This window comes from Falco punctatus (genome assembly GCF_963210335.1).
Source record: "Falco punctatus genome assembly, chromosome: 2".
Taxonomy (NCBI): domain Eukaryota; kingdom Metazoa; phylum Chordata; class Aves; order Falconiformes; family Falconidae; genus Falco; species Falco punctatus.
The window spans coordinates 90,098,189-90,122,440 of record NC_137581.1 but is presented as its reverse complement, the minus strand read 5'-3'; the positions used below and the strand labels follow the sequence as shown (position 1 = coordinate 90,122,440).

Genomic DNA, 24,252 nt, shown 5'->3' with positions numbered 1-24,252 from the left:
GTCTAAAACGAATTTTTTTCTTGTCAGACCCAGTGACTACATACTTGTGCATCATTATACAGCACCTGCTTTCAAGTTCCTAATCCATACTGTAACTCTTGAGTAGCAGTTTACATAGAACTAGAAAGGAAAGCTTCTGTAGTCAGACTGATGCCTTCTCTGAAAACAGAAGACAACTCTGTCAAGTCGGTGATTTCAGTCAAGTTCTGTGTCCTTTGGGTTCTTCTGTTTTTCTAAAGAAAGCCATAAAAAAAAAAAAAAACTTAGAAGGAAAAAATTGTAATCAATAGGAATGTCAGGACTTGATGAATTGGCACAATGACCAACTTTTGTGCTGTCTTAAATACTGATAAAAATGAAGTTTTCAACTTTCTGTAGTTCAGATAGTTTGTAATGTAAACGCCTGTTAGCCATATGAAATGGTGATCATCTTGGGTTTTGGGATCCCCTTGCTAGGAACTAAAAAATTTAAAGATGTAGGCTGAAGTCTTAACCTTGTTTAGCTTTATGAGGTTTTTGCATATACCACTGTATTACTCACATTCCAAGCTTCCACAGGAACGGTAACCTAAAGGTACCGGAAATACTGATTTGGGGAGGGGGGAAGCACTTCCTAAACCTCTGACTGAATCTAGAGGCAAATGCATAAGGTTGGCTATTGTAATATGTGCACCAAAATACACGTCTTACTGTGTTCCTTTGTGAATGTTACCTTTTTGAAAATCTTTCTGAAAAAATAGAAACTGTTATCTGTATTTATGGACTGTAGAACACCTTAACCAGCTTCAAACATTGACCAAATGGTGATCGACGGGTGTAAAAAATACATGCGTAAAACATGCGGAGATGTCTTAGACAATCTGAAAGGAGAGTGCTATCAGGTAACTTTTTGGTTTTCTTTCATTAGAAGTAATATTTCGAATACATTTACACCTAGCCTGGAAGACTATAGCAAAGTTTTGGGGAAAAGCTTTCTGATTTTTCTTAATTTTGGGAAGGATTTTTTCCTTTGACACTTCTAGTTTTTAACAGCTGGCAGTGGGGATATGTATTGGAAGTATATATTAGTGTCAAAATACTTGAATTCTCCATCTTCAAATTCTTTTAAAAATAATCATATATCGCTTTTAAGGAATGTGAACTAGTAGAATCTTTATTGCCATAGCTTACAAGTAAAAGAGGAAGGAGCAGTAAGGATGCAGTGTTAAATATTTCTTGAATGCATGAAAAGGTAGAAGAAATTTGTAGTTAAGTTAGTTGTCCTGTACTGTTGAGAATATCTGAATTTTTAATACACATTTTAAAATATTCTTTAATTTGCAGGCAAAATCTCTTGCCTCTCACTGCTAATAGATTAAAAATCTAAAAAAAAAAAATAAATTCATGTATCCCCGTAGTTAAGATCTTTATAAGCTGCATCTGACAAGAGTTTAAAAACTAGCTCAGGTATAATCTGACACCTTCACTAGACATCTTTTCTTTCTGTTTTCATTTCAACCTCTTTAGCTCACACTTCTAAACTAGTATCAGAGATCTTAAAAACATGCAAAAATGAAGAGAAGTCACATGCTACTTCGCACAAGTCAGTGGCCCTTCATACAAATACCTTGTTTTACTCTTATGTTGGGGGATGGTTAACTGTTGTTACCATTTGGTAGGCAGAACAGTGGTCACACAACAATCAGTGATAGAGCTAGGAAATCCACTCCTGTAGTGTCTGTCACTGCCATAATTCCTACAACTGTTCCTCCTTTTTATATGATGCAAAAAATTGAAAATGGAGCCCAAAATTAAACACACATTTAATTTTGTGGTTTTCCCCTCTTAATTTCTGTGAATCTACATTTGTTCCTTCTACCTGGTCAGTTCTAGGGTACTCTGAGGACTAGCTACAGTGTTTTGTTTTTATAGGTTCTAATTGAAGACTGTATTCCCGTACTGAAGAGGTATGCCAAAGAAGGAAGGATGTTTGATTATGTAATTAACGATCTGACAGCTGTTCCAATCTCCACATCTCCAGAAGAAGGTTAATCTTCTAATTTATTTTCCTAAATTTCAAGGATTCTCCATGTTTCTGTCCCTTTGGTGTGTAATAGTTGGCAGTTTGCAGCAAAAATACTTTGATTATTGCCTTTTAAATAGTAAATCTGAGAGGCAAAGAATGATAGTAACACATCTGTTCTTGAATTTTTCTTCAGTGTTAGAAAAAAAATTGGCAAGCACCTAGGACTTTTTAAACTGTCCCCTTATTCCAGAATAATATGAACTCAAGTAATTCTTGAGAAAGTATGTGGGGAGTTCACACTCCAGTAAATTTTACCCCACTCTACATTTTCTTGGAACAGTCTGGAAAATTAATTGTGAAGGAAAACAGAGATACTTCCACCATCAATGCCATTGTGTATGAACTGTGTGGGCATTTTACTTGTTTTTATCTTGTTTTTTGCTTGTTTTTTGAAGGTATAGGATTGCTATACTTTTTAAACAGTAGATATGTTGCAAGTCTTGGAAACGTAAAACTGCACAAGTCAGTAATGTGCCGTTCTGTTTTTAAATCATGCTCTATATGCAGATTCCACATGGGAATTTCTGCGGTTGATTCTTGACCTCTCAATGAAAGTCCTGAAACAAGATGGAAAGTACTTCACACAGGTATGATACCTGGATGTAAAAAAAAGTATTGCTGTATATGTATTGTAATCTGCATTTTTCAGGTTAAAGGAAGGGAGCAAAACCGAACCAACTAACTAAAAATCTACTAGCAAGCTAGTTTTTTCCTTTTAATGACTCAGTAGGGATTTTTGCACGAAATGTGGGCTTTGTGAATAGACTTGTCTTTTCTCATTATTTCAGCTGGATTTGCAGTGCTTCTGTCTTTGAATTTAAAAGCATAATTTCAAGAACTGGCTGGGCATACTATGGGGTATTTTAGCAGTAAGCAATTCTTGGAAAAGCAGAACAGATGTACTTTATAAACAGATATATGTATTTTAAGCCAACGTCTCTGGTTTGTAGAGTGTAAGACATGAAAATTTGTTATTCATAAAGGTGTAAGAATTTGACATAGGTGCAGTGGGAAGAGAAAATTAGTCATTAGGGAGTAAATACCCTCTCTTTGCTTGATATGACTGCTAACCCAAGTCACCGGTTTGGCTTCTGCAAAACAGATACTGAACATTTGAATATGTTACAATGCTTGGCACTTTGCAGAGTACTTTATATAGTCGTAAATAAGACTTTGTCCTTGTGTATGAAGCTTTTAATGCAACTCTGTTTAAAATAAAAAAGTAATTTAAGGGTTTTATATTTGCTACAGTATAGCCACCTCATGGATAATATAGTTGTCATATAGCTTTCATCTGAAGATGCTTTCTGTATGTAATCCTGCATTCAGAGTGCCACAAAGCTGTGTGCAATTGTACAAAATGTGACAAGATCAAGCAGATAGTTGAGTGAAGTGTAAGTCTCTGAAACTGTATTTCTTTTGTCATGTGCATACCTTTAACTGGTCTTCTGATGTGTGGAGTCTCTTTAAGTACAGCATTTTGAAATAATCTTAAATTCTGAAATAACCTAGGTAAAATTATGCATTTGAACTCTGTTCCTATCAGTGTGGAGTTTCTGATGTGTGTAAAGGAACTGGTTTACTGTAAAATGGCACTTATTTGTAAACTTGCCCAAAACTCATAGAATGAGGGCTTTGGCAACTTTAGCATGCTGCTTTATTTTAAAATGCTGTGGAAGATAAATTATCTTGTGGTTGAAATGTAAGATATGAGTCGTGGTTGTATCACTGTAAATCTTAATAGCTTTTCTGTTAATAGTGGAAATACTTATGACAGACTTTGAAAGGACACTACATCTTCTGGACAGAGCAAGCATTTGTGCTGCAGTTGTCATACTTGCAACATACACAGTGAGACTAGCTGACTTTATTAGAATGTATGTATGTCTATGGACAGATATTTTTCAGACTTTGCAGAAGGACTTTGGGAAGAAGCTTGTACTGAAAGCTGGAGTGATCGCTGTGCTGCAGCCAGGGTATAGGGAGGTGGTTTTGTCAGCTGAAACCAATAGAGGTTGAGACTGGTGCAGGCCTGCTGCCTGCCCTGTCCTGATGGGAGGATGTAACTCAGCTCTCCAGCATCTCTGCTTGCATGGGAAGAAAGGACAGCAATACTGAACTGGCCCTGGCAGGCTCAAGCTGTTGTGAAACACTGCAGCATCAGTTTCAGAGCTGTTGTGAAACACTGCAGCATCAGTTTCAGAGTAAGTGGCTTGAATTTGGACTTGTGTCTAACTGGTAGCTAGTGAAAGGAATGGAGTATACTTTATGTATGTGTACATAAAGTATATGTACACATATAAAGAAGCAGTGTACTTTATGCAGCTTAGTCTTCCTGAGGGTGTTGAAAAAAAGGAAAACTAATACAGGGACAAACAGCTATCAAAGCTTTTGTTATATCTACTGATACACTACCCAGGCCATTTGATTGTCCTTGTTCCCTCTTCCCAATTGGGCCTCATTTAAAAACAAAAACCCTCAGAAAACTCAGTAGCCTGATCATAGTAACAGACTTTTAGGGATGCTTTAAATAAAATCAGCTGTTTAACTTTCTTTAAATTGGGTTTTGAATTAAACTAGTTGAAGCTGGATATCCAAAGGATTGGGTTAACACTATGGACAGAAGTTCAAACATGACCGCTACCAGCTTTGGTGACTGAGCTTAGTCACATGTTGGGAACTCATAAATGGTTTTGAATGTTCTGATGTGTTAGCTTTTAAATGCTAGGGATTTTTAGCTCTGTGTATTAACGTTGGAAATTTAAGTTACTTCTGTTCCAACTGTCAACTTCCAGGATGGTTCTTAGGTAGCAGGCTGTACTTCGCTTGCTGAAGGAATCACATGCCTTCTAGGACAGTTAAGTTTTTAAAACCCAGGACTTGATGTGCCTCTCAGCCGCCAGGCTTTTTTGAATTGCATTTTGGTTCTCTAAAACATAAAATACATGAAATATCATCAAGAAAAGCAACTGGGGGAATGTCCACCTATTTGTTAGAGCCTGACCTTTACCTATGGTGAGGAAATGTCTCACAGGAAAGATGCTGCAAAAGGGTTGTCATCCTGTTGGCTGCTGTCCAGTAGCTATAGTTGCTTCTGCTTTGGCATTATGCTGAACTAATAATATTTGAAACTTCTGTTCTCTGTAGCTTGCCCTCTTGATTGTTCTGCTTGCAGGGCTTACCTTGTGCATCTTGTTAGAATACTGTTTATTTTAATGCTCAAGAAATGTTTTACCCAAAAGTGGAATTCTGTTCACAGAATGGCAGTCTTTCACATGCTCTATTGCTGCCTGACTTTAAATGCCACAGCTGGGAAAAATAAATGGAAATGCTCATCATCTCTTTATTGAGCTCTGCGTAAGTTTTGGACATGAATTGTCAGCAGACAGGTCTAGAGCAGTCTAACTCGAGATATAACTTATCTGAGGTTGTAAAAAGAATTATTTTTTTGGCATGCTACTCTGACCTGTTTGTTCCCTCAAGATCCCCTGGTGATCCTCAAAGCCATCTCCAAATGCTAACGCAGAATATCCTTTCACCACTAGGTGGAGGCTGGTAACTAATATTGTCTAACAGTTTAACAACATTTATAGAGAGGTTCTGCCTGTGAAAGGTTTTTCAGACTACTACTTCGCATTCCTAGGGATGCATGAACATATGTGGCCAGTTTTAGGATGAAGGAGGGACTTTTTGCTTATTTTGGCTCTGGAAAGACAGAAAGGGCAGTTTACATATCTCATTCACTGCTGCTGCAAGTCTGTGCTTAAGTAAATGTGGGATCAGACGGACGGACACACCTCCATACTTGTACTATGCGTCCATAATAGCAATCACAATGAGAACAGAAACTCAGTGGTGTGAGTAGCAGCCTTGCTTTTAAGGTCCTTGCTTTTTTAGCTACATCATCTGTATTAAAAGTCTTGCAGCCTACATAGGACCTGGGCAGAGAGGTGAGCATTAGGGTCTTTAGCCTGCAGAACCTGCAGCTCTATCTGTAAGCTTAAGACTTAGGGCTTGTTCACAAAAACTTACTGGTGAATGTAATTCCACTACTCTGATGCTTAAGGGTCACGTGGCTTGCTGTATTTCTGTTCTTCCTTCTTCTGAAGCTGGTGCTTTGAAGTGTTTAGTCATGTAACATGGGTCTGGGTCTTTGAGGTGTGCAGTGTCGCCTCCTCCAAGGGGTGCCAGTTACAGATGCAGGTTCCCAGCCTTCAAAGGGGAGAAAAGTGGGAGTCAGTGAGGATGTAAGAACTTGACGTATCCCAAGGTCCAGTTTTGCCTCTAATGGACCTTCCCAGTGACTAGTTTCTGAATGTGTTAAGTGTTCTTATGCTATTGGACCTTCTGAAAGCCAGTTTGTTTTTTAGATTGCCCAAGTGATTTTTTTTCAACTTCATTGGAGTATGTGTACATGTACGTGTAGATACTAGTCTGGTATGTATGTTTTTTCTGAACCCTCACCACCTTGCACCTTCCAAGTAGCATGTGAGGATTGTCCCAACAGCTGTGAAACTATGGTCTTTGAGATGCAGAGACTGATTGCAAGGTTGCCTCACTCAGTGGGTTATGTGTAGCTAGGAAAATACCTTTTTCTGTGCTAAGTTTTTGCTCTGCTGATCTGATCCTTTGAGGTTGAGCAGGCTGTCATTATCAACCTGTTTATGTAGTGGAACCATTAAAAATATCTCTGAACAGGAATTTGCTCCTTCCTAGTCTGGGTCATCCCACCCAGGCAGGGTAGAAACCATCTCGGACTACTCATGGGTTTGGGTTCCAGTAAACAGCACTAACCACTGGTGCAAGAAGGGATCAGCTGTCTCCCACACACACATTCAGGCCTTCACTAAGCTGTTGCTTCCTGGCTGCACTCTAATACAGTGTGGCCCTGCCCTCAAAATGTCCAGGCCACCGTGATGTTGCTCCATAGTTACACTCCTTTTTTTGGCTGCTGCGTGGGTTTTCTAATTAGCACTTCCAAAGAGGGAGCAGGGCTCTCCTTGACTGCAATGTCAGCGGAGACTGGAAGAGCAAATAAACGTCCATGTGTGAGCCTGTATGATTTCTTGGCAGTTTGGGAGTCTTTAAGGGATAGACACTTCATTTCCTTGTGTTACTGAGTTCACTTTTAAGTTAATTGATTGTTTGGCCAGTGGAGATACCTTTGGTCAGGTTTGCCTCCGTTATCTCCTTAAGCCATCCCTGTCATCCAAAACTCAAACCTAGCTTTGCTAAGTGTTTCATGATCCATGCAGCTCGTTGCTTCTTAATCACTCTGAAGTGAAGAATAAACCGACTTTAGCCATGTTCAACTCTGGCACTTATCATTACAAAATAAAAATAGAAAGCCATGTTAAATTAAAATTCAAAATTAAACCTCTGCTGTCACAGACAAAGCTGTTCAGTAGCAATGACGTGTAGGATAAGACATGCAAGAGTGACGTGTAAGAAACAGGCAAATATGGAAGGGGACCCTTCCATCTGCTTTCAAGTTACTATTTACTTTTAAGGTTGGAGGAAGCATAGTGGCCTAAACTCAGCCTAAAACCAGTTGGTGGACACGTCCCCTTTGTAGGTGGGTAAAGTTAACTGGAATTTACAAGGTTAATTTAAACAAGTTCTTCTTTTACACCTTTTTTTAAGGATTTTTTTATTTATTATCTGCCCAATATTGTCTGCATTGTTCTACCACTTAAGTATTTTCATTGGGTGGAGGTAGTTAAAATGAACACAGGTTATTAGACTAATCATGGTATTGCATTCTGGGCTTGGTTCCCTGTGTCATCTTCAGTGATATAAGAACATCTAAGTGTGATATCATTATCAACACTGTAGTTGCATTTGATAAAGCTGGTCACTTCTTACGGAAGGGTGTTGTTAATAGTGATTTCTTTCCAATAAATTTTCTTTCTATTAAAATAAGCTCATCTAAGTTGTGTAGATTTCATTTTTTGAATTCTTAGCTTTTGGCTGAGGAAAACCAAATAATTACAAAAAAAATTCTAACAGTGCAGAACTGTAAAATCCTGTGGTGTGTCTCTAGACAGAGAGGTAAATGAACAGCCAGGTGGGATGTCTGAAACTTTAGGTAAGGTCTTGATTTGGAGACGGGTGAGCTGTGGGTTTGAAAAGTAAAAATTGCTTCCTGGCATGTTCATTGTTCCTGTAATTTGTTTTCTACGCTGTCTGCAGTGATTTGTCTGCTGGAGAAGGGAGAAAGGATGAAATACTGCAGCAACAGAGTGGGAAACTGTAGATACTTTCATCTCATTGGGTATCTTAATAAATGTTGTCCATAATAGTGGTATGCTCCATAAATTACCTAGCAGCGTTCTTCTATTTATGACTCAGATTACATACACAGATTGTTTTTTAGTGTTCTTTTGCGTTCAGTCTGATGTTGAAACAAAATTATATGTTTGGTAAAGGACAGCTGAACCAAATAACTGCTACAGTCCCCTGGATAATAACAGGTTACTAAACTAGTACTACGGTAGTCTGTTCACTGTTGTTCTTTGTGCAGTTATGCTCAGTGTCCATCTCCTACCTTTTTACAAACCTCGCTTGTTTTCTGATGCCTAAACCCAAATATGATAAAGTCAATGTAAAGCATGCCATGTTCCTTTAGCAAAAAAACAAGTACATATTTGTTTGTGGAATATGATCAAAATGATAATCAAACATTTGTTTTATGCAAATTCTTTTGAAAGAGGGATTTCAATAATACATTTTTTTTAAAAGATGCTGTGTATAGGATTTTTTTAAGTTGAGGTTTTCTTTCCACTCGTAAAAACTTCAGCACAATGCAAAAAGTTCATTGAGCATGTGGAAAAAAATGCAGATGAACAGTAGGATAAAGCCTCTTCTCAATACAATTTTTTTTAAATGCATTGTGGAAAAAAATTTTCATACCAATAAAAAAGTAGAACAAATAGTTTAAATCCCAGAGTCAGAATGCGCATTGTAAACTTCATTTCTAGTTATTATTTGATGTTATTACATGGAAAAAGCAATGTAGATGGAGCCGTTCAGACATACTGATTCCAAGTAAGATCGCTACTTGTTTTGGCCCTCTGTGCGTTGTACGTGGTTTTGAAGAACACAGGTAGTATTTGTCAGCTCATCTTGGTTCCTTGCTTTGTGAAAATAAACTTCCAGTTGTGTCTGTGTGCACTTAGTTATTTTAAGGCCATTTGGAGTACCAAAAAGCACAAGTTAAACAGTAAAATGTGGCTTTCTTAAAGACCATTATCTTGGAGTTAGAGGATTCAAAATGTGTTAGCAGAGGGAATGCACACGTGTGAGATGTAGGTAGACATTTTGGGAGTGTTGAATATGTCCTTTGTTCCTGGAGCTTCGTAGCAGTTGACCTTTATTTGAAGTTAGGGGTTTTAAAATACTGAATAAGCTGTGACTGTAAGAGCTATAGTTTTTAATTAGATCTAGCTCTTTTTTTATTATTATTTGAACCATTCACATTCTTTCAGTCAAATGTGAACTATGCACATTATCTAAGGGCAGGAAGGAACAAGATAACTTATTCAATAATTGGAAAAAAATACTCAAAATCATGTGTGTGTGCGCAAACATTTCCAGAAGACGTTATGAGCAGAGGAAAGATACTGCCATTCCACAGGTGGAGCCTGTTGCTTCAGGCTTTCTTTTTGTCTTTCTCACAAAGTTCAGGGCTTTAAAAGGTCAAAATCAGTACTCTGCTCAAAGTGCATATGCATGGAAGGCTTTTGGCCTGTCCAGTCATGAACAGAAAGAATAATCTAGAAACCAGGAAGCTGGCTGTACTGGTAAATGACTGTCCCTTCCCTTTTTTTTTTTTTTTTTTATATTGTCGTATCATTGAGACTAATGTTCTTGTGATTTGAGAAACAGCAGACTTCTGTGTCTTGGGTCTTTTGCCATCATTTTGTGGGACTTTGGCTTGTACACTAGGTTACTAGGAACTGTGTATTCGTTAACATGAAAGTTCCCTTTTTTTGTTCTCTGTCTCTTAATGTTCTGTAGTAAATGTTGTTTCTCCACTAGAATTGGTAAAATGTGTGGGAAAGGTGGGATTTATATTGAAAGTAACTGGAGAAATGCTAGTTAATGCTTCTGTTTGTACTGACTAGAAATCAGAGAAAGAAAAGTAGGCTTTGTTCTAGGTTAAGGTAAAAAGCATTCATACTGTAAGCTAGTAAACCCAACCTTTAGGGAAGGATGGGGACACGTCTCCGGAAGATGTTGCATCCTGCCCCACGTATGACCAGATACGCACATGCTGCGTGGTCAGGGTAGACGCACTGTCATCATATAACTTCCTGCTTGTGTATAGTGTGCAGCATTCTTGGGTATCATGTCTGGGGCCTATAGGTTGAGCTGAAGGTTCCTCGTGAAAGTGGTGGAGGTAGAAGACCACATATCAATTCATCTGGCTGTCAGTTTGCCAAGGACCATTAATATTTTCTCCCTCTTGATGAGAACTGCAGAATGTCTTTGTGCTGTGCCACAGCAACAGTATGTTCGTATTTGGCGAGTCTTTATTCCGTGTCTCATACCTGGAAAACTAAAGCTGAGTAGTTTATAGACCATGCAATGGTGACTATATTCAGCTTTACTCCATTTTAAGTTAGTGTCCAAATAACCTGCATTTGCCACGCTCTTAAGATCATTGTAATTAAGGTTGTAAAGTATCAGCTAGTTTACTTAGTTACGTAGGCAAGAAAGGCAAGAAACTTGACAAGAACCTTTATTAAACTTACACAACCTGACTTACTGCTTTGGGTAGTTTGTTCAGTCTGGTGTTCTGTAGGCTCACTGTTGCTCAATCTTCAAACCTGTTACAGATAGTCACTTTTCTGTTTAGAGCTTTCTCTATGTGGGCATCTCAGTTATGTGCTGCAGTAGCTTCTGGTTGTTAATACTTCGTTTTGGACAAGGTTGTGCTTGTACTTAGGAGTTGTTTGTTGTTGGGTTTGTGTTGGTTGGGTTTTTTTGTAAATTCCTCACCATTTGTAATCTAAGCACTGATTTTTATTTTGTTCAGAAAAGGATACTATTCATATTCTTAGATAAGATGTGGCTCCAAGAAAAGTGTCATAGGAATCACTTCTTCAGAAGCATGATACACAAACTCAAGACAATGTAGCCTGCAGCCACAGAACTTCTGTATAATCTGATTTATTTTGTCATATTGCTCAGTGCAAGAATGTTTAAAATGAATAGGTTATAGGGGTTTTTATAGTGCATTTAAGCACTGTAAGACCTAGGCAATGTTAAATAATTGAGAAAATCTGGATGTTGTAATACTCCTTACTAAAATATTTAAGCAATCATAAAGAAAATGGTTATTGAGTAGACGTTATAGGTAAACAACACATGGTCTGTTTTAACTGAAAGCTCTAATGTAGTGGTTGCTTCTGCTAATGAGTAGATACCCCGCCACCCCCCACTTACCCTTTCTTGAAAAGATACAAATTGTTGTTTGCTGTGGGCACAATGAAGACAAGCTGTTCAGTATTTGCCTTGTAAACATTAAATATTAAAACCAGCATGTATCTGGTTCTGAAGTATGTGGCAGCCTTGCATTAATGTCAAAACTTACATATTCATCTTCAGTTTTGCTTGCTTGTTTGATTGTAACTGGGACTTCTTTTTTTTCTTCAGGGAAACTGTATCAATCTGACTGATGCCTTGACTCTGTATGAAGAACAGCTTAGCAGGCTTTATTGTCCTGTGGAGTTTTCGAAAGAAACTGTGTGCGTTCCCTCCTACATGGAATTGTATCCTTAAAGACTGAAAAAGAGTGGAGAGTATGTATTAATAAATCAAGCAAGCCTAGATTGCTTGGAGGTAATGAACTCAAGTACAAGAAGGCAGCTCTAATTTAAACACTATTAATGTTTTCTCATAATAAACAAACTGCTGCAGTTTTATTTTAAGGACAATTGCAGGAATTGTTTTTTTAAAGGTGCCGTAAATTCACAGCTGGTGAGATGATCAGCACCTTTCAAAATCAGGCTATGTTCTAATGTTTTTGAGTGTTTCCAAGTATATTGTTTATGCAATGTAGAATAAACTGTGTATGATGAGGGTAATGTTGACTGGGAGTTCTGGCAGGGCTGTATCTTATTTTTCTTCTTTCACAAAACATCCCAGACTAACTTCGTACAGATTAGCATGATCCAGACCTTTAATATGCTCTGATAGATCTATTCTTGAACATACAGCTCATATTGGGTTTTTAATGGGAAAAAAAGTGGTTCCTATCATTATTAGTTAGTGTTACTGGAAAAAAAGTGTTCCAAGTGGAGGGCTATACACATTTCTGAGCAACATCCCATTCCTGAAAACAGTCCTTCAGAATTTCTTCATTTTGTGGGTTGTGTGCAAGTTACACAAGGAGCTAGAAGTTTCTGCTTCAAGCCATTAGCTCCAGAGGGGCATTTTGATCTGCTCTAGAGTGGTTCTGCTGGCTCCATTTGCCTTGAGTGTTTATCACTTTTTGTGTGGTCTCCCAGGAAATGTCTTTGTAGGGTAATGCCTGCTGTGACTGTCCCTCTTTTTACAGAAGAGACCTTTCCAGGATCTGCTTATTCATAATATGTTAAGTATGTGAAACTCTGCCACAGCCTTTCTTCTCTTCTGTGTGTTTGGTTTGCCTACCTTCTCTGTCTCTAATCTTGATACTGTTTAATGCTCTGGCCTGCTGTTCTGGACTTCATACTGACTGTAACAAGCTCCCCTGTGTCTCATCGTCAGCTCTTCAGTAACTCTGATAGGATCTTAACGTTTCAAAGACAAAAATGAAAGAGTGAAAGAGGATCTGAAGATACCTGCCCTTGTAGCTTACAGTTTCAGAGAAACTAGTTATTTTTGCCTTTATAACTGCTAGGCCTTAATGCAACATGTGATTTGAAGTATGTGTCCGCAGAAAGTCTTCTAAATGCTTATTGTTTATTTGGAAGTATGCAGAATACTTCTAAATGAGTTGATTAGCAAAGGCTGCTTCTTTCCTTTGAAAAATAAATGTAAATGTTTCTAGTGAGTTAACAGATATAAAATACTTCTAGCAATAAATTTATTAAAACTGGCCATTAAATAGGTATAACAGAGCTTGAAAATGAACAGTTATTAGAGAAATGAGACAAGCTTTATTAGTTTGCTTTTTCTGAATGGATTAACAATGGTGTAATAGTATAAGTACAGGAATGTTAAAGGAGAAGTCATCTTGATGACTTCAGATCAACCCAAATTAACTTCTAATTTGGCTGTGGAGTTCGAATAACATAGACCTGAAATGCAAGTAAAGGTCTATTGCCTTTCTTGAAAATGAGAGCTCTCCGAGTAGGAGTATGTATCTGAATATAATGTTATACCTAAATGCTGTTTCACAGATGACTGAGATGTGATAATTCACAATAGAGTTGTGACAAGTAATCAAAGATTAGGGGGTTATTTCTTTCTGAAGAATGACTCATTTGTGATTTTCATCTAAGTGCCTGAAATCTCTTGAGATATTGATCAAATCTTTTCACTTCCTAAATGTTAATTTTTTTTTAATCTGACCAAAAGGTACCTGTGTGGGTACCTGAATGTAGCCAAAGTGCTAAGCTGTCTTATCACTTAGTTATTTGTTTTGCCTACTTCAAGAATTGTTATTCTGTGTAGTTGCTACTTGAAATTCTGGTGTTTAGCAGTGTTGCTGTGGGGGTCATGAAATTCAAGTAGCTGTTGACATAAAAGCCAGCTCTCTACTTTAAGGAAAGTGTATGCCTGAGGTCTCCACCAGGACCTTCCTTATGGTGAACATGGGAGGCTCCTATCTGGAGCATGTGTGACCTTACTGTGTAAACAAAGAACATATATCTGTGTTTTTACTAAGTTATAAATCCCAGAAATCTATGCCTTACTCTGCAGCTGTTGCTGTAACTCTTAAAAAGGTGACGTTCATGTCTTGCTCTCCTGTCTGCTTCTCTGGAAGCAGGTAGAATTATGTAGCTCTGACCTCTCTCATGTGCCCAGCATAGCAAGAGAGTTTTTGAGGATCAGTTGTCTGTCCTGCCAGGAGTAACGTGGAGAGCTGTGGTTTGAGCGTAGCTTCTGTATGACTGCTGAGCTTGGGTCCATCTTCCCCCAGAGGAGCAGCGAAGAGCACTGATACAGCTGCCAGTTGCTCTGTGTTTGCTTCTAGCTCAGTCTGGGCAACGTAAGTCTGTTTCTGAAATATTTAGGTGCCTAAGGCAAATACCACAGAAGCTTTCAGAGAAAAGCATAGGCAAAACTTAAGTACATCTGTTCAGCGAGTCTTCAACAGAACCCCTGCTGAGGTAGTAGGCATTTACATCTTTGCCTAGTAAGGTACCTGGGCATCTCGTGTTCAGCTACTGAACGTCTCTGTGTTAATTTTCTGTCTGATTATGTCTGCATTAGGGACAAATCAAATAGCTGGATATCTGTTTCCTATTCAAGCTTGCTACTTTACAATTGAGAAGATGACCAAGGGGGATCCCAACTTGGTGTACTCCGGATTGAAGTTTTGATCACTCTTCCCAAAGTACTTCTGTAGTTTGTTCAGTAGTTGCAATGCAAAAAAATGCACCACCTGGAAATCTGCAGCAGGAATTAAAAAACATGTGTTTGCAAAGGATTTCAGTGTCAGTGGAAATGGGATGTTCTTTTGAACTGCTGAGTCAAAAAGAAGATCCAGGGAGGCATCACTTTTGAGAGTGTTACCTACGTCATCATTCTGAGCTGCCAGAAGTCTTCAGAACTGAAATAAGTGAAAATAACTAATTTATTTTTAGTGATGTAGTACAAACATTGTGTTTTCCTTAACTGCTTATTTTCTTCAGATGGGTGTTCTACACTATTTGGAAGAAACAAACTGATATTTGAACATCAAGATTATTCAAGATTATCATAAGTGTACATGCTGCATGGAGCATATAGGCCTACCACATGCTGCATATTGGCATCTTGAACCTTTAAATTATATGCTGTAGATGATCCTGAAACTTAGTCATGCTATTGATTGTGAATTCTTTAAATGTTTTTTATTATTATTTTAATTTAAAAGCAAATGGAAAATGTATATTTTGATGAGCTAGGGTGTTATTTTTGAAAGTCAACTTAAAGATGAATAAGCAGCAAAACTAAGAGCTGCTGAATGCACTGAACCTTTAGAATGTGATCCTTTTTATTTTTTTGTAGATCTTCACAAACTGATTGATTAAAAAAGACATCTTTAGCATTTCATCCCTGAAGGGTGGTCCATGGAGTTTGTTTTGGGTTTTTTGTTTTTTCGCTAGATTTTTATCTATGGTGCTTTTTAAGGCTGGAGGGTGTTTCGTGTTTTGTTTTTTGTAAATGAACACCACAGTGCTTCCATATAGAGAAGGGTATAACAAAAAAAAAGGGGAAAAAATCTTCTGAAAGGAAATCTCTAATCTTTCATTGCAAAGGGAAGAAAGCTGGACTTAAATTTTGTTCATTTACTCTAGTTTTATTCATAATTGCTGTAATCTCTGACCTTTCACCTCACAATTCTTTAGCTGCTGCCATATTGATTATTTGGATTTTGATACAGATTTAACAGTACGTTATAGAGGCACTTTGAACTCTTATCAGCATGAGAATTAAAGCTGGTTTTCTATCCCAAGAGTGTAAGAAATTGACTGTAATGAGGTTCTTGTGGGTGTACAGTCCTCAACCTTATGGGAAGCACTAGGTTCATGACGGAAAGATTTCTTTAGAGGGCAAAGAAACGTGGGTGTGTTTTCGATTCATGTGCACCAGTGTTGAATATCGAGGCAGGTATGTATGCTTCAGTAGGGTAAATCCTGGTCATATTGCCACAGATTGACCATGTTGTGTGGGGCTCTTGCTGGATTAGATTCACTTGCCGTGTAAACATCAGTGGAAGCTAGGTTGTATTGTAGTTTTGTTCTGAAAGATAAAGCATTGTTCTTTAACTGTTTCTCATGTTGTCTGAAAAGTTTATATTTTTGTAAGAATGTGCTATGTATTGCCTAAATCTTTGCTTTCAGTGTTTAAAACTATCCCACTCAAAAGGAGGTAGGAAGGGTATAACCATTATGTGCATTTCTGTACGTTTCCAAGACAGAATAAAAAGTGCACTATCTCCCTATACACTAATCCTGAACAGTAATGATGTTTTTTCCTTTAACACCTAGTATCAACATTTTCTTAGTTCTGTTGGAGGCAGCAGATTCCCCTGCCCTGATACTGTTAATGAAAACAAAACAAAACCACTCCAAAGATCTATGTTCTCAATCATACAAAAAGAATAATTTTACTGTGTCCCACATATATAAACTCTTTATGAAATCTGAGTATCCTATGTAGAATTTAAGTGATATCCTACATAGAATTTAACTGATACTGGAAGGCTTGCAAAATTTGCTCTTCAACTGATGTATAATTGTGCTGTTAAAATGCTTTCAGTTTGGGGAGTCAATAGTAGAAGTATTCTTCAGTCTTACTGTTTAAAATTATTGAAGTTAATGTTAATTCTTTAATATACATGGAGCATAGTTCTTCCATGGCCTACAACTTGTGCATCCCTAAATACTCTACAAAGAGCAGAGGCAGGAGAGAAAAAGTGTCTTGCACTTCCCTAAGTCTGTTAGCTCTGTATACATCCCAGCAAATACCTTGATATTATTGCCTGTAACGTAGTAGTTACGCTTCATTTATGATACAGGACTGCAATCAGTATGTTGTGTAGCTGCAAATGAATGCAGGTGTCCTGTAAAGTTACATGTATCCTCAACTTTCCAAGCATGAGTATTCCCATTGATTCTTAGTGTGATTACTTGTGTAGGTGAAATTAAGCACACAGATGTTCACTGTGGACAGGGCTTACAGTATATATGTTACTGAGTGAGCTTGATAGATTTAGAAATCAGTCACGACAAGTGGGGGTGGTTGTTTTTTAGCAAAGAAACTTGTGAACTGAAATATGACTTAATATGCTTGCTGGCTTGCGGTATCAAGGCTAGCACTTTTCATTAGTATCGCTGCACAAGACTGAGCACACAGATATTGGGTGTGCAGTGGTGTTTTGTAACCAGTTCCCGGAATGACCAGGGGACCTGAATTACATACTGATAGGTGAGAGGCAGCAGTGCTTGCAGATCTTTCCTTTTCAACTGATACAGTATAAAGAGTTGGAGGAATTATTTTTTTTCCTTTAAACTTTTTTAATGTAGGTTTTTTAAAGTGATAGATGGAGTATAAAGCAGTTCAGCAAACACCGAACATTATATTTTTTTAAGTTGCTGAACTGATTCTGAGCAAATATCTACACACTGTCAGTCTTTATTTATTTGTTGCTGTAGTGTAGATTTTTTTTTTTTAAAAAGGAAGACAAACCTTTGTGTTAGAATTTTCAAATGCGAACTGCTATGGCTGATTAGTTTTCCATGTTAAGGCCAGTTGGGAAATAGCCATGACTGCTGCAGTATGTATGCAAACAGTTCCCACGATATGTTTAACATTAGGGTTTTCTTATTCTTTGCACTAAATGCTGCTTCCACCTAGAAATGTGATCTAAGTATTAAAAACTTGATTGATAGTAGTTTGTGCAAAGAGAAGACTGCTGGCGTTGTATCTACTGCATCAGTGCAGTGCACATTTAAAAATAAAGGTACACTGTTATTACTTGTGTGTTTGAATTCTTGGATTCAGTGTTAAAATGACAGATCTGATGGGTATGGTGCTTACCATTGTACCTCTTCTTTACCTTGTCACCTAGCAAACATAAAGGCATTTAATGGTCCTCTTATTGAGTATCTTTTTCTGTGTCTCTCAGATTAACTCAGTTATTTTCCATATGATATACTCAGATAAAATACTATAAAAATACTATAAAAAAAATAATATGGAACAGCACATTGATGTTTGCAATGGGCAGGATCACTTGAGACTTCAGTGATATTTGCTTAGAAAGATCTAATTTTCTGTAGAGTACTGTTGATGTGAATTTTTTGGAGGTCTGTAAGTCTTGCTTTTCTGCTGAAGTGGCAAGTTGGCTTTGGGTGGCAGTGTGACTTGGTGCGTGGCATAGAGAAAAGATAAGTAAGCGAAAAGTAAGTGAGACTTAAAGAGTGATGCAAGCTTTGGCACAGAGGTTTAAGGAAGAGGGAGAAGGGCATGAACAGGATGGGCACATGGAAGAAGTTACTCTGGGGTGTGATTCAGGAACATCAATAATGTCGGGCAATGCATGTGGCTTCTAAGAGAGATCGTTGAGTTTAACATAAATTCCAGCTAACGGGAAAGGAGAACTATTTACATCTGTCCTAAGTACAGTGATAGCACGGGACTTGGTAGTTGGGGAAAAAGAAGGGGGAAGGCTTAACTTTTTGAGGGTGGAAAAAGTCTCACTTTGAGGATAGGATAAAGAGTAATTTTAGAGTGCCTGCATGCATGAGGGGGAAGATAGGTATCCTGCTTTTTTTGTTTTCACTGTTTAGAGTTGAAGTGTTGACAGCTTGCTGGAGGGAACAAGGCAAGGGGACAAGTGAGAAGAGTACTCAGTTTCTTTAATTTAGGAATAGGAGATGGTAATGATGTTGCCTGAGGGTAATAGGAGGAAGCTGACAAACGTTGCCCACAGAAAGAAGGAGTAGTTGGAATCATTAAAAGAGGTGCTGAAGGAGCAAGTGAGAGAAGTAGCAGAGGAAGTAAGTGCAGGAGTGATTAATAATAGCATAAAGAAACACAGAAGTGCCTTTTTGAAGTGTGGATGCTTTAGGGCGCAAGGAGTTAGAAATGTGGAATGTGAAGGGTGGAAGGATGTGCAGTCCAGAAATTTATAGAGCGGTCATGCATTTAGTGCACTTGAGCTTCAGAGGTAGAAATGGAAGAAGTATAAAGGAAGGAAAGAAGGTGAAATGCACTTCATGACTGGAAGCGTGATGAGAAGTGTTCCTGTACAGCATCAAATGAAGGATGCAGGAGCAAGAGCTAAGATGGATGGGAACTGGGGAAATGAGCCAGGAGGAGGAACTGGAAACAGCACAACAGATGGGGGGGTGTGTGTGTGTGGGATTTGGGGAGCACATCTGGACATACAAAAGAGTGCTGCTGGTAGCCATGCCTAGCTTACCCTCTGTAAGTATCAGAGGGAGAAGGAAGAGACATTGTAAATGTTTGGGTGGTTTTTGCTAAGTAATGATTGCCAGATGGCTTCTAAGTATTTTAGGAGGGAGAGAACTTAACTGCTGGACATTAAATGATGACCAAAAGGAAAGTATTCAGGTGAAGGAGTTTTAGGATAGGTGGATTACCTAAGCAAATAAATACAAATTTCATGAAGCCCAAAGGAGAGGGAACTGCAGGGTTTAACTCTTGTGGGTTGTCATTGTGAGCATGCAAGGCTGGAAGGCAGAAGCATGTCACTGACATCTCTGCTGTCTTCATTTCACGGAATTGGGAAAAACTGATGAGAACTGGCAAATATATGAAAATATAATAGCTGTAGCAGTGCTTTTTTTAGGGTTTTTCATCTGACTTCGAAGTGCCATGACAACTTCATTGTATGTTGCTTGAGGATAATTTTCATGACCTCAGTGACAAATGCACAACATATTGTGTGCCATATTGCCTGTGCAGATGCCTGTGCAGGACCGTTAGCATGCTTTACTCTGAAAGACCTAAAGACAGAAGTATTTTACTGATGTATAGTGGAGACAGCTTAGTATGAGTAGTCTTTGTACATACAAAGACAAGCAGCTATGGAATTTTACAACAGTTGTAGATGAGAATGTCAAAGATGAGTGTATATACTAAAAAGCTAATGAAGCTTTTTTTTTCTAGTGCCTGCTAGTATTACCAACACTTCCCTCTTTGACTTTTAGTTAATTATAAAAACAGATGGGTTTGATTCTTTAAAATTATTTTCTTTTATTCCATGCTCTGTCCAAATTCAGCTCTTAATTTGTGTGGCATCCTGGGAAATCACACACTAATGATTGGCATCTCTTGGAACACTTAGGTGTGTTTGTTTTATAACCACTGGTTGGTGATTTGGGATGGAAGGATGACAGATTTTTTTTTTTTCCAGGCAACAAGTTTTTGGCAGTTCATTGTTTAAAACCCCATGAAGATTGACAGAAGTCAATTTGTGTTCCTTTAATTATCCTATTTTTAAAGAGGATAGCATCCTCCTTGAAATTCTTACCTGTGTTGTGTAGTAAAATTTTTCTGCTACCATTACAAAACTCTTACCGTATATATAATGGTTAAATACTAGGGAAAGGCAGGACATCTGCCTACAATTTCTGGACTTAGTTTTGAGACAGCCATGTGCCTTAAGAAGTCATAGTAAAGATGCACTTACAGAATCATTTATGTTGGAAAAGACCTTTAAAGATCACAGTCTAACCATAAACCTGGCACTGCCAAGTCCACCACTAAACCATGTCCTTAAGCGCCACATCTGCATGTCTTTTAAATATCTTCAGGGATGGGAACTGAACCACTACTCTGGGCAGCCTGTTCCAATGCTTGACAACCCCTTCAGTGGAGAATTTTTTCCTAATATCCAATCTGAACCTCCCCTGGTGCAACTTGAGGTACTTCCCTCATGTCCTATTGCTTTTTACTTGCAAGAAGGGACTGACACCCACCTGGCTACAACCTCCTTTCAGGTAGTTGTAGAGCACAAGGTCTCCCCTCAGCCTCCTTTTCTCCGGGCTAAACAGCCCCAGTTCCCTCAGCCACTCCTCAGACATGTGCTCCAGACCCTTCACCGCCTCACTGCCCTTCCCTGGACACACTCCAGCACCTCAATGTCTTTCTTGCAGTGAAGGGCCCAAAACTCAACACAGTGTTCAAGGTGCGGCCTCACCAGTGCCACGTACAGGGGGACGATCACTGCCCTGGTCCTGCTGGCCACACTATCTTTGATACAAGCCAGGATGCTGCTGGCCACCTTGGCCACCTGCCGGTTCATGTTCAGCTGGCTGTCGACCAACACCCCCAGATCCTTTTCCACCAGGCAGCTTTCCAGCTACTCTTTCCCAAGCCTGTAGCATTGTGTGGGGCTGTTGTGACCCAAATGCAGGACCCAGCACTGAGCCTTGTTGAAACTCATACCACTGGCCTCAGCCCATTGGTCCAGCCTGCCCAGATCCCTCTGCAGAGCCTTCAAGCCCTCCAGCAGATCAACACTCCTGCCCAGCTTGGTGTCATCTGCAAACTGGCTGAGGGTGCACCCGATCCCCTCACCCATTGATCATTGATGAAGGTATTACAGAGAAGTGACCCCAGTACTGAGCCCTGGGAACACCATGTATGACCAGCTGCCAACTGGATGTGACTTGATTCACCACCACTCTGGGCCTTGTCATTCAGCCAGTTTTTTATCCAGCAAAGAGTACAGTTATCCAAGCCACGAGCAGGCAGTTTCTCCAGAAGAATGCTGTGGGAAGTGGTGTCAAAGGCTTTACTAAAGGCCAGGCAGACAACATCCACAGCCTTTCCCTCACCCACTAAGCAGGTCACCTTGTCACAGAAGGAGATCAGGACGGTCAGGCAGGACCTGCCTTTCGCAAACCCCTGGTGGCTGGGCCTGATCACCTGGTTTCCCTGTACGTGACATGTGATGGCACTCAAGGTGATCTGCTCCATAACCTTCCCTGGTATTGAGGTCAGGCTGACAGCTCTGTAGTTCCCTGGATCCCTCTTCTGGCCCTTCCTGTAGATGGGTGTCACGTTTGCCAACTTCCAGTCACCTGGGACCTCCCCGGTTAGCCAGGACTGCTGATAAATGATGGGAAGTGGCTCGGTGAGCACCGCCAGCTCCCTCAGTACCTTGGGTGGATCCCACCCAGCTCCATAGACCTGTGTGTGTCTGAGTGGTGTAGCAGGTCGCTGACCGTTGCCCCTTGGATTGTGGGGGCTTCATTCTGCTCCCCGTCCCTGTCTTCCAGCCCGGAGGGATGGGTACCTGGAGAATAACTGGTCCTACTGTTAAAGACTGAGGCAAAGAAGGCATGAAGTACCTCAGCCTTTTCCTCATCCTTTCTCACTATGTTTCCCCCCACATCCAGTAAAGGATGGAGATTCTCCTTAGCCCTCCTTTTGTTACTAAAGTACTTACAGAAACATTTTTTTATGGTCTTTTACAGCAGTAGCTAGATGAAGTTCTAGCCAGGCCTTGGCCCTTCTGATTTTCTCCCTGCATAACCTCATGACATCCTTGTGGTCCTCCTGAGTGGCCTGTCCCTTCTTCCAGAGGTCATGAACTCTTTTGTTTCCTGAGTTCCAGCCAAAGCTCTCTGTCCTGCCCACTTCAAGTCTACTTCTTTTTGTTGTCTCTGACACCATATGGCGTGTGAGCTGGGAACTGCTGAAGGTACCTCAAAACCAGGATGCTGACCCAAGCTAGCCCAAAACCTTACCGTGCATGGGAGATGGGGCTAGCAGGTGGTGGACTACAGTTCACTTACAGATACCAAACCACTTGCTCATCCTATCATATACACTGACTCCTGCATCAAAGCTGTGCAGGCTGTCACTTGCATGTCTAATAGTGCAGAACATGAGGAGGTTGTGTAGCATCCCAGCACCACCCTTGATGATCTGTACCAGTTCTGACAAAAATAAGCTTGCTTTAATGTAGCAGTGCCTTACAGCCCAGGACGTATGTGAGATGTGGAGAGCCTGTTTCTGGGTACAATCCAAAGCCATTGGTGTGTAGAATGGAAAGGCTGTGCTTGTCTAGCCCAGCATGTGCGCATGCAGCTGTGACCTTTTGCTGCATCACGTGGCAGGCGTGCCGTGGGCACAGTTTGCACCAGGGCAGTAAGGCCAGAGCAGGCTGGGAGCACTGGATGTATTGGGCCCGCTCAGATGCGAGGTGCAGTGCTCACCCAGAAGCCCCCCTTCTTGGGGTACCAGGTGGATTGCACAGGCAGCGTGGGAGTCAGAGCTGCAGGACAGGGAGAGGGACAAAAAAGAGACTCATGGCTCTGGGTAGACCACTGTTCTCACCACAAAGAAAGCTTGCAGCCCACTCCGGTTTATGGGTCCCCTGCTAACGGGGCAAGTGAGACAGCGGACACTGGTCACCTGGATTCTTCTGGAGGGCCATGTGCAAGATGCAGGAATGCCTTCCTGAAACATCTCCAACCTAAAAAAAAAAAAAAAAAAAAGTGATACTTTTAAATGTGACTGGGAAGACAGTAAACAAGGGAAGAGAGGAGTTTAGGGAGTTTAGTGCTCTTCTAAGGTAAGTAGAGAAAGAGACAGCCTCATTAAAACAAGTCCCAGCCTTTCTTAAGTTGCTGACTGCTTGACTGTTTAGCCCGCACGCATGAAAATATTGACAAGCTTTGGAACTCTTATCCCTAATAATGAGACTGGTTATTCTCTTGAGCTAAATCTGAAAAGTTGAAATGCTGCCAAAACATTTCTTATGCGGTGTGTATCTTCAGTCTGTGGGTCATGCTAGAACTTATTTAAGAGCTTGCTTACAAGACAGACCTGACTACTAGGTTTGCTGAGACTTGAAGGTGGGGTCCCCCTTGTTCCCTGTCTGTCTGAACTTCTATTTCTAGATACATTTCTAGTAAATGCACATGAGTATGGAGGGATGTATGACAATTTAATTAGCTGTAACTTCTGAAAGATCAAAAATATTTCAGACTTTCTTACTCAATGGAGCATTTTGTAAAATCTGTTCAACCCAGTTCCCTCAGTGGTGCAGCTCGAGTGAAGGGGTTGCGGTGAAGGCATTTCTTCTGGTAGCTGTGCCGTGTAAAATGGTCCTAGTCATCTTTACACTCCCACCTCTTTGTTCTCACCACCCTGTATTAGCTCTTCTGCTGTGAGAGTGGCAGCTGGCTCTCCTGTGCTCATGTGGCAAACTGATTAGGTTAAAACCAAGGAAGCAGAGATGGTAAAAGGAGATGGGGAACCGATCTCACTTCAGCTACACTGCTGAACTGAATGGATAGAAAAGGAATCTGTGTTTAAAATGGACCTGCCTGGTTCATCGTTGTGCCACAGACCTGAGTGGTGTGCAGGCATGGGAACCGATGATGGTGGGGAGCAGGTCAGAAGAAGGTGCAGGGTAAGGGAAAAATGTTGAAAGTAAAAGCTGTAGCATCATCATTTATAACTGCTTTAAAAATGTAGGGGAGCGTCCCTGGCGTCAGCTG

The 24,252-nt window shown here is 39.9% G+C and overlaps 1 protein-coding gene across 1 annotated transcript in view; it reads left to right on the top strand.

The window, feature by feature from the left end:
• SMS (spermine synthase) overlaps window positions 1–17,743 on the top strand; it is a 51,029-nt gene extending 33,286 nt beyond the window's left edge. The window contains exons 7-11 of the mRNA XM_080377591.1: window positions 794–881; window positions 1,912–2,026; window positions 2,573–2,652; window positions 11,726–11,841; window positions 14,914–17,743. Coding sequence (XP_080233717.1) covers window positions 794–881; window positions 1,912–2,026; window positions 2,573–2,652; window positions 11,726–11,841; window positions 14,914–14,956 — 442 coding nt within the window. The 3' untranslated portion in view covers window positions 14,957–17,743. The remainder of the gene's footprint in view (window positions 1–793; window positions 882–1,911; window positions 2,027–2,572; window positions 2,653–11,725; window positions 11,842–14,913) is intronic.
• Window positions 17,744–24,252: the final 6,509 nt, after the last annotated feature.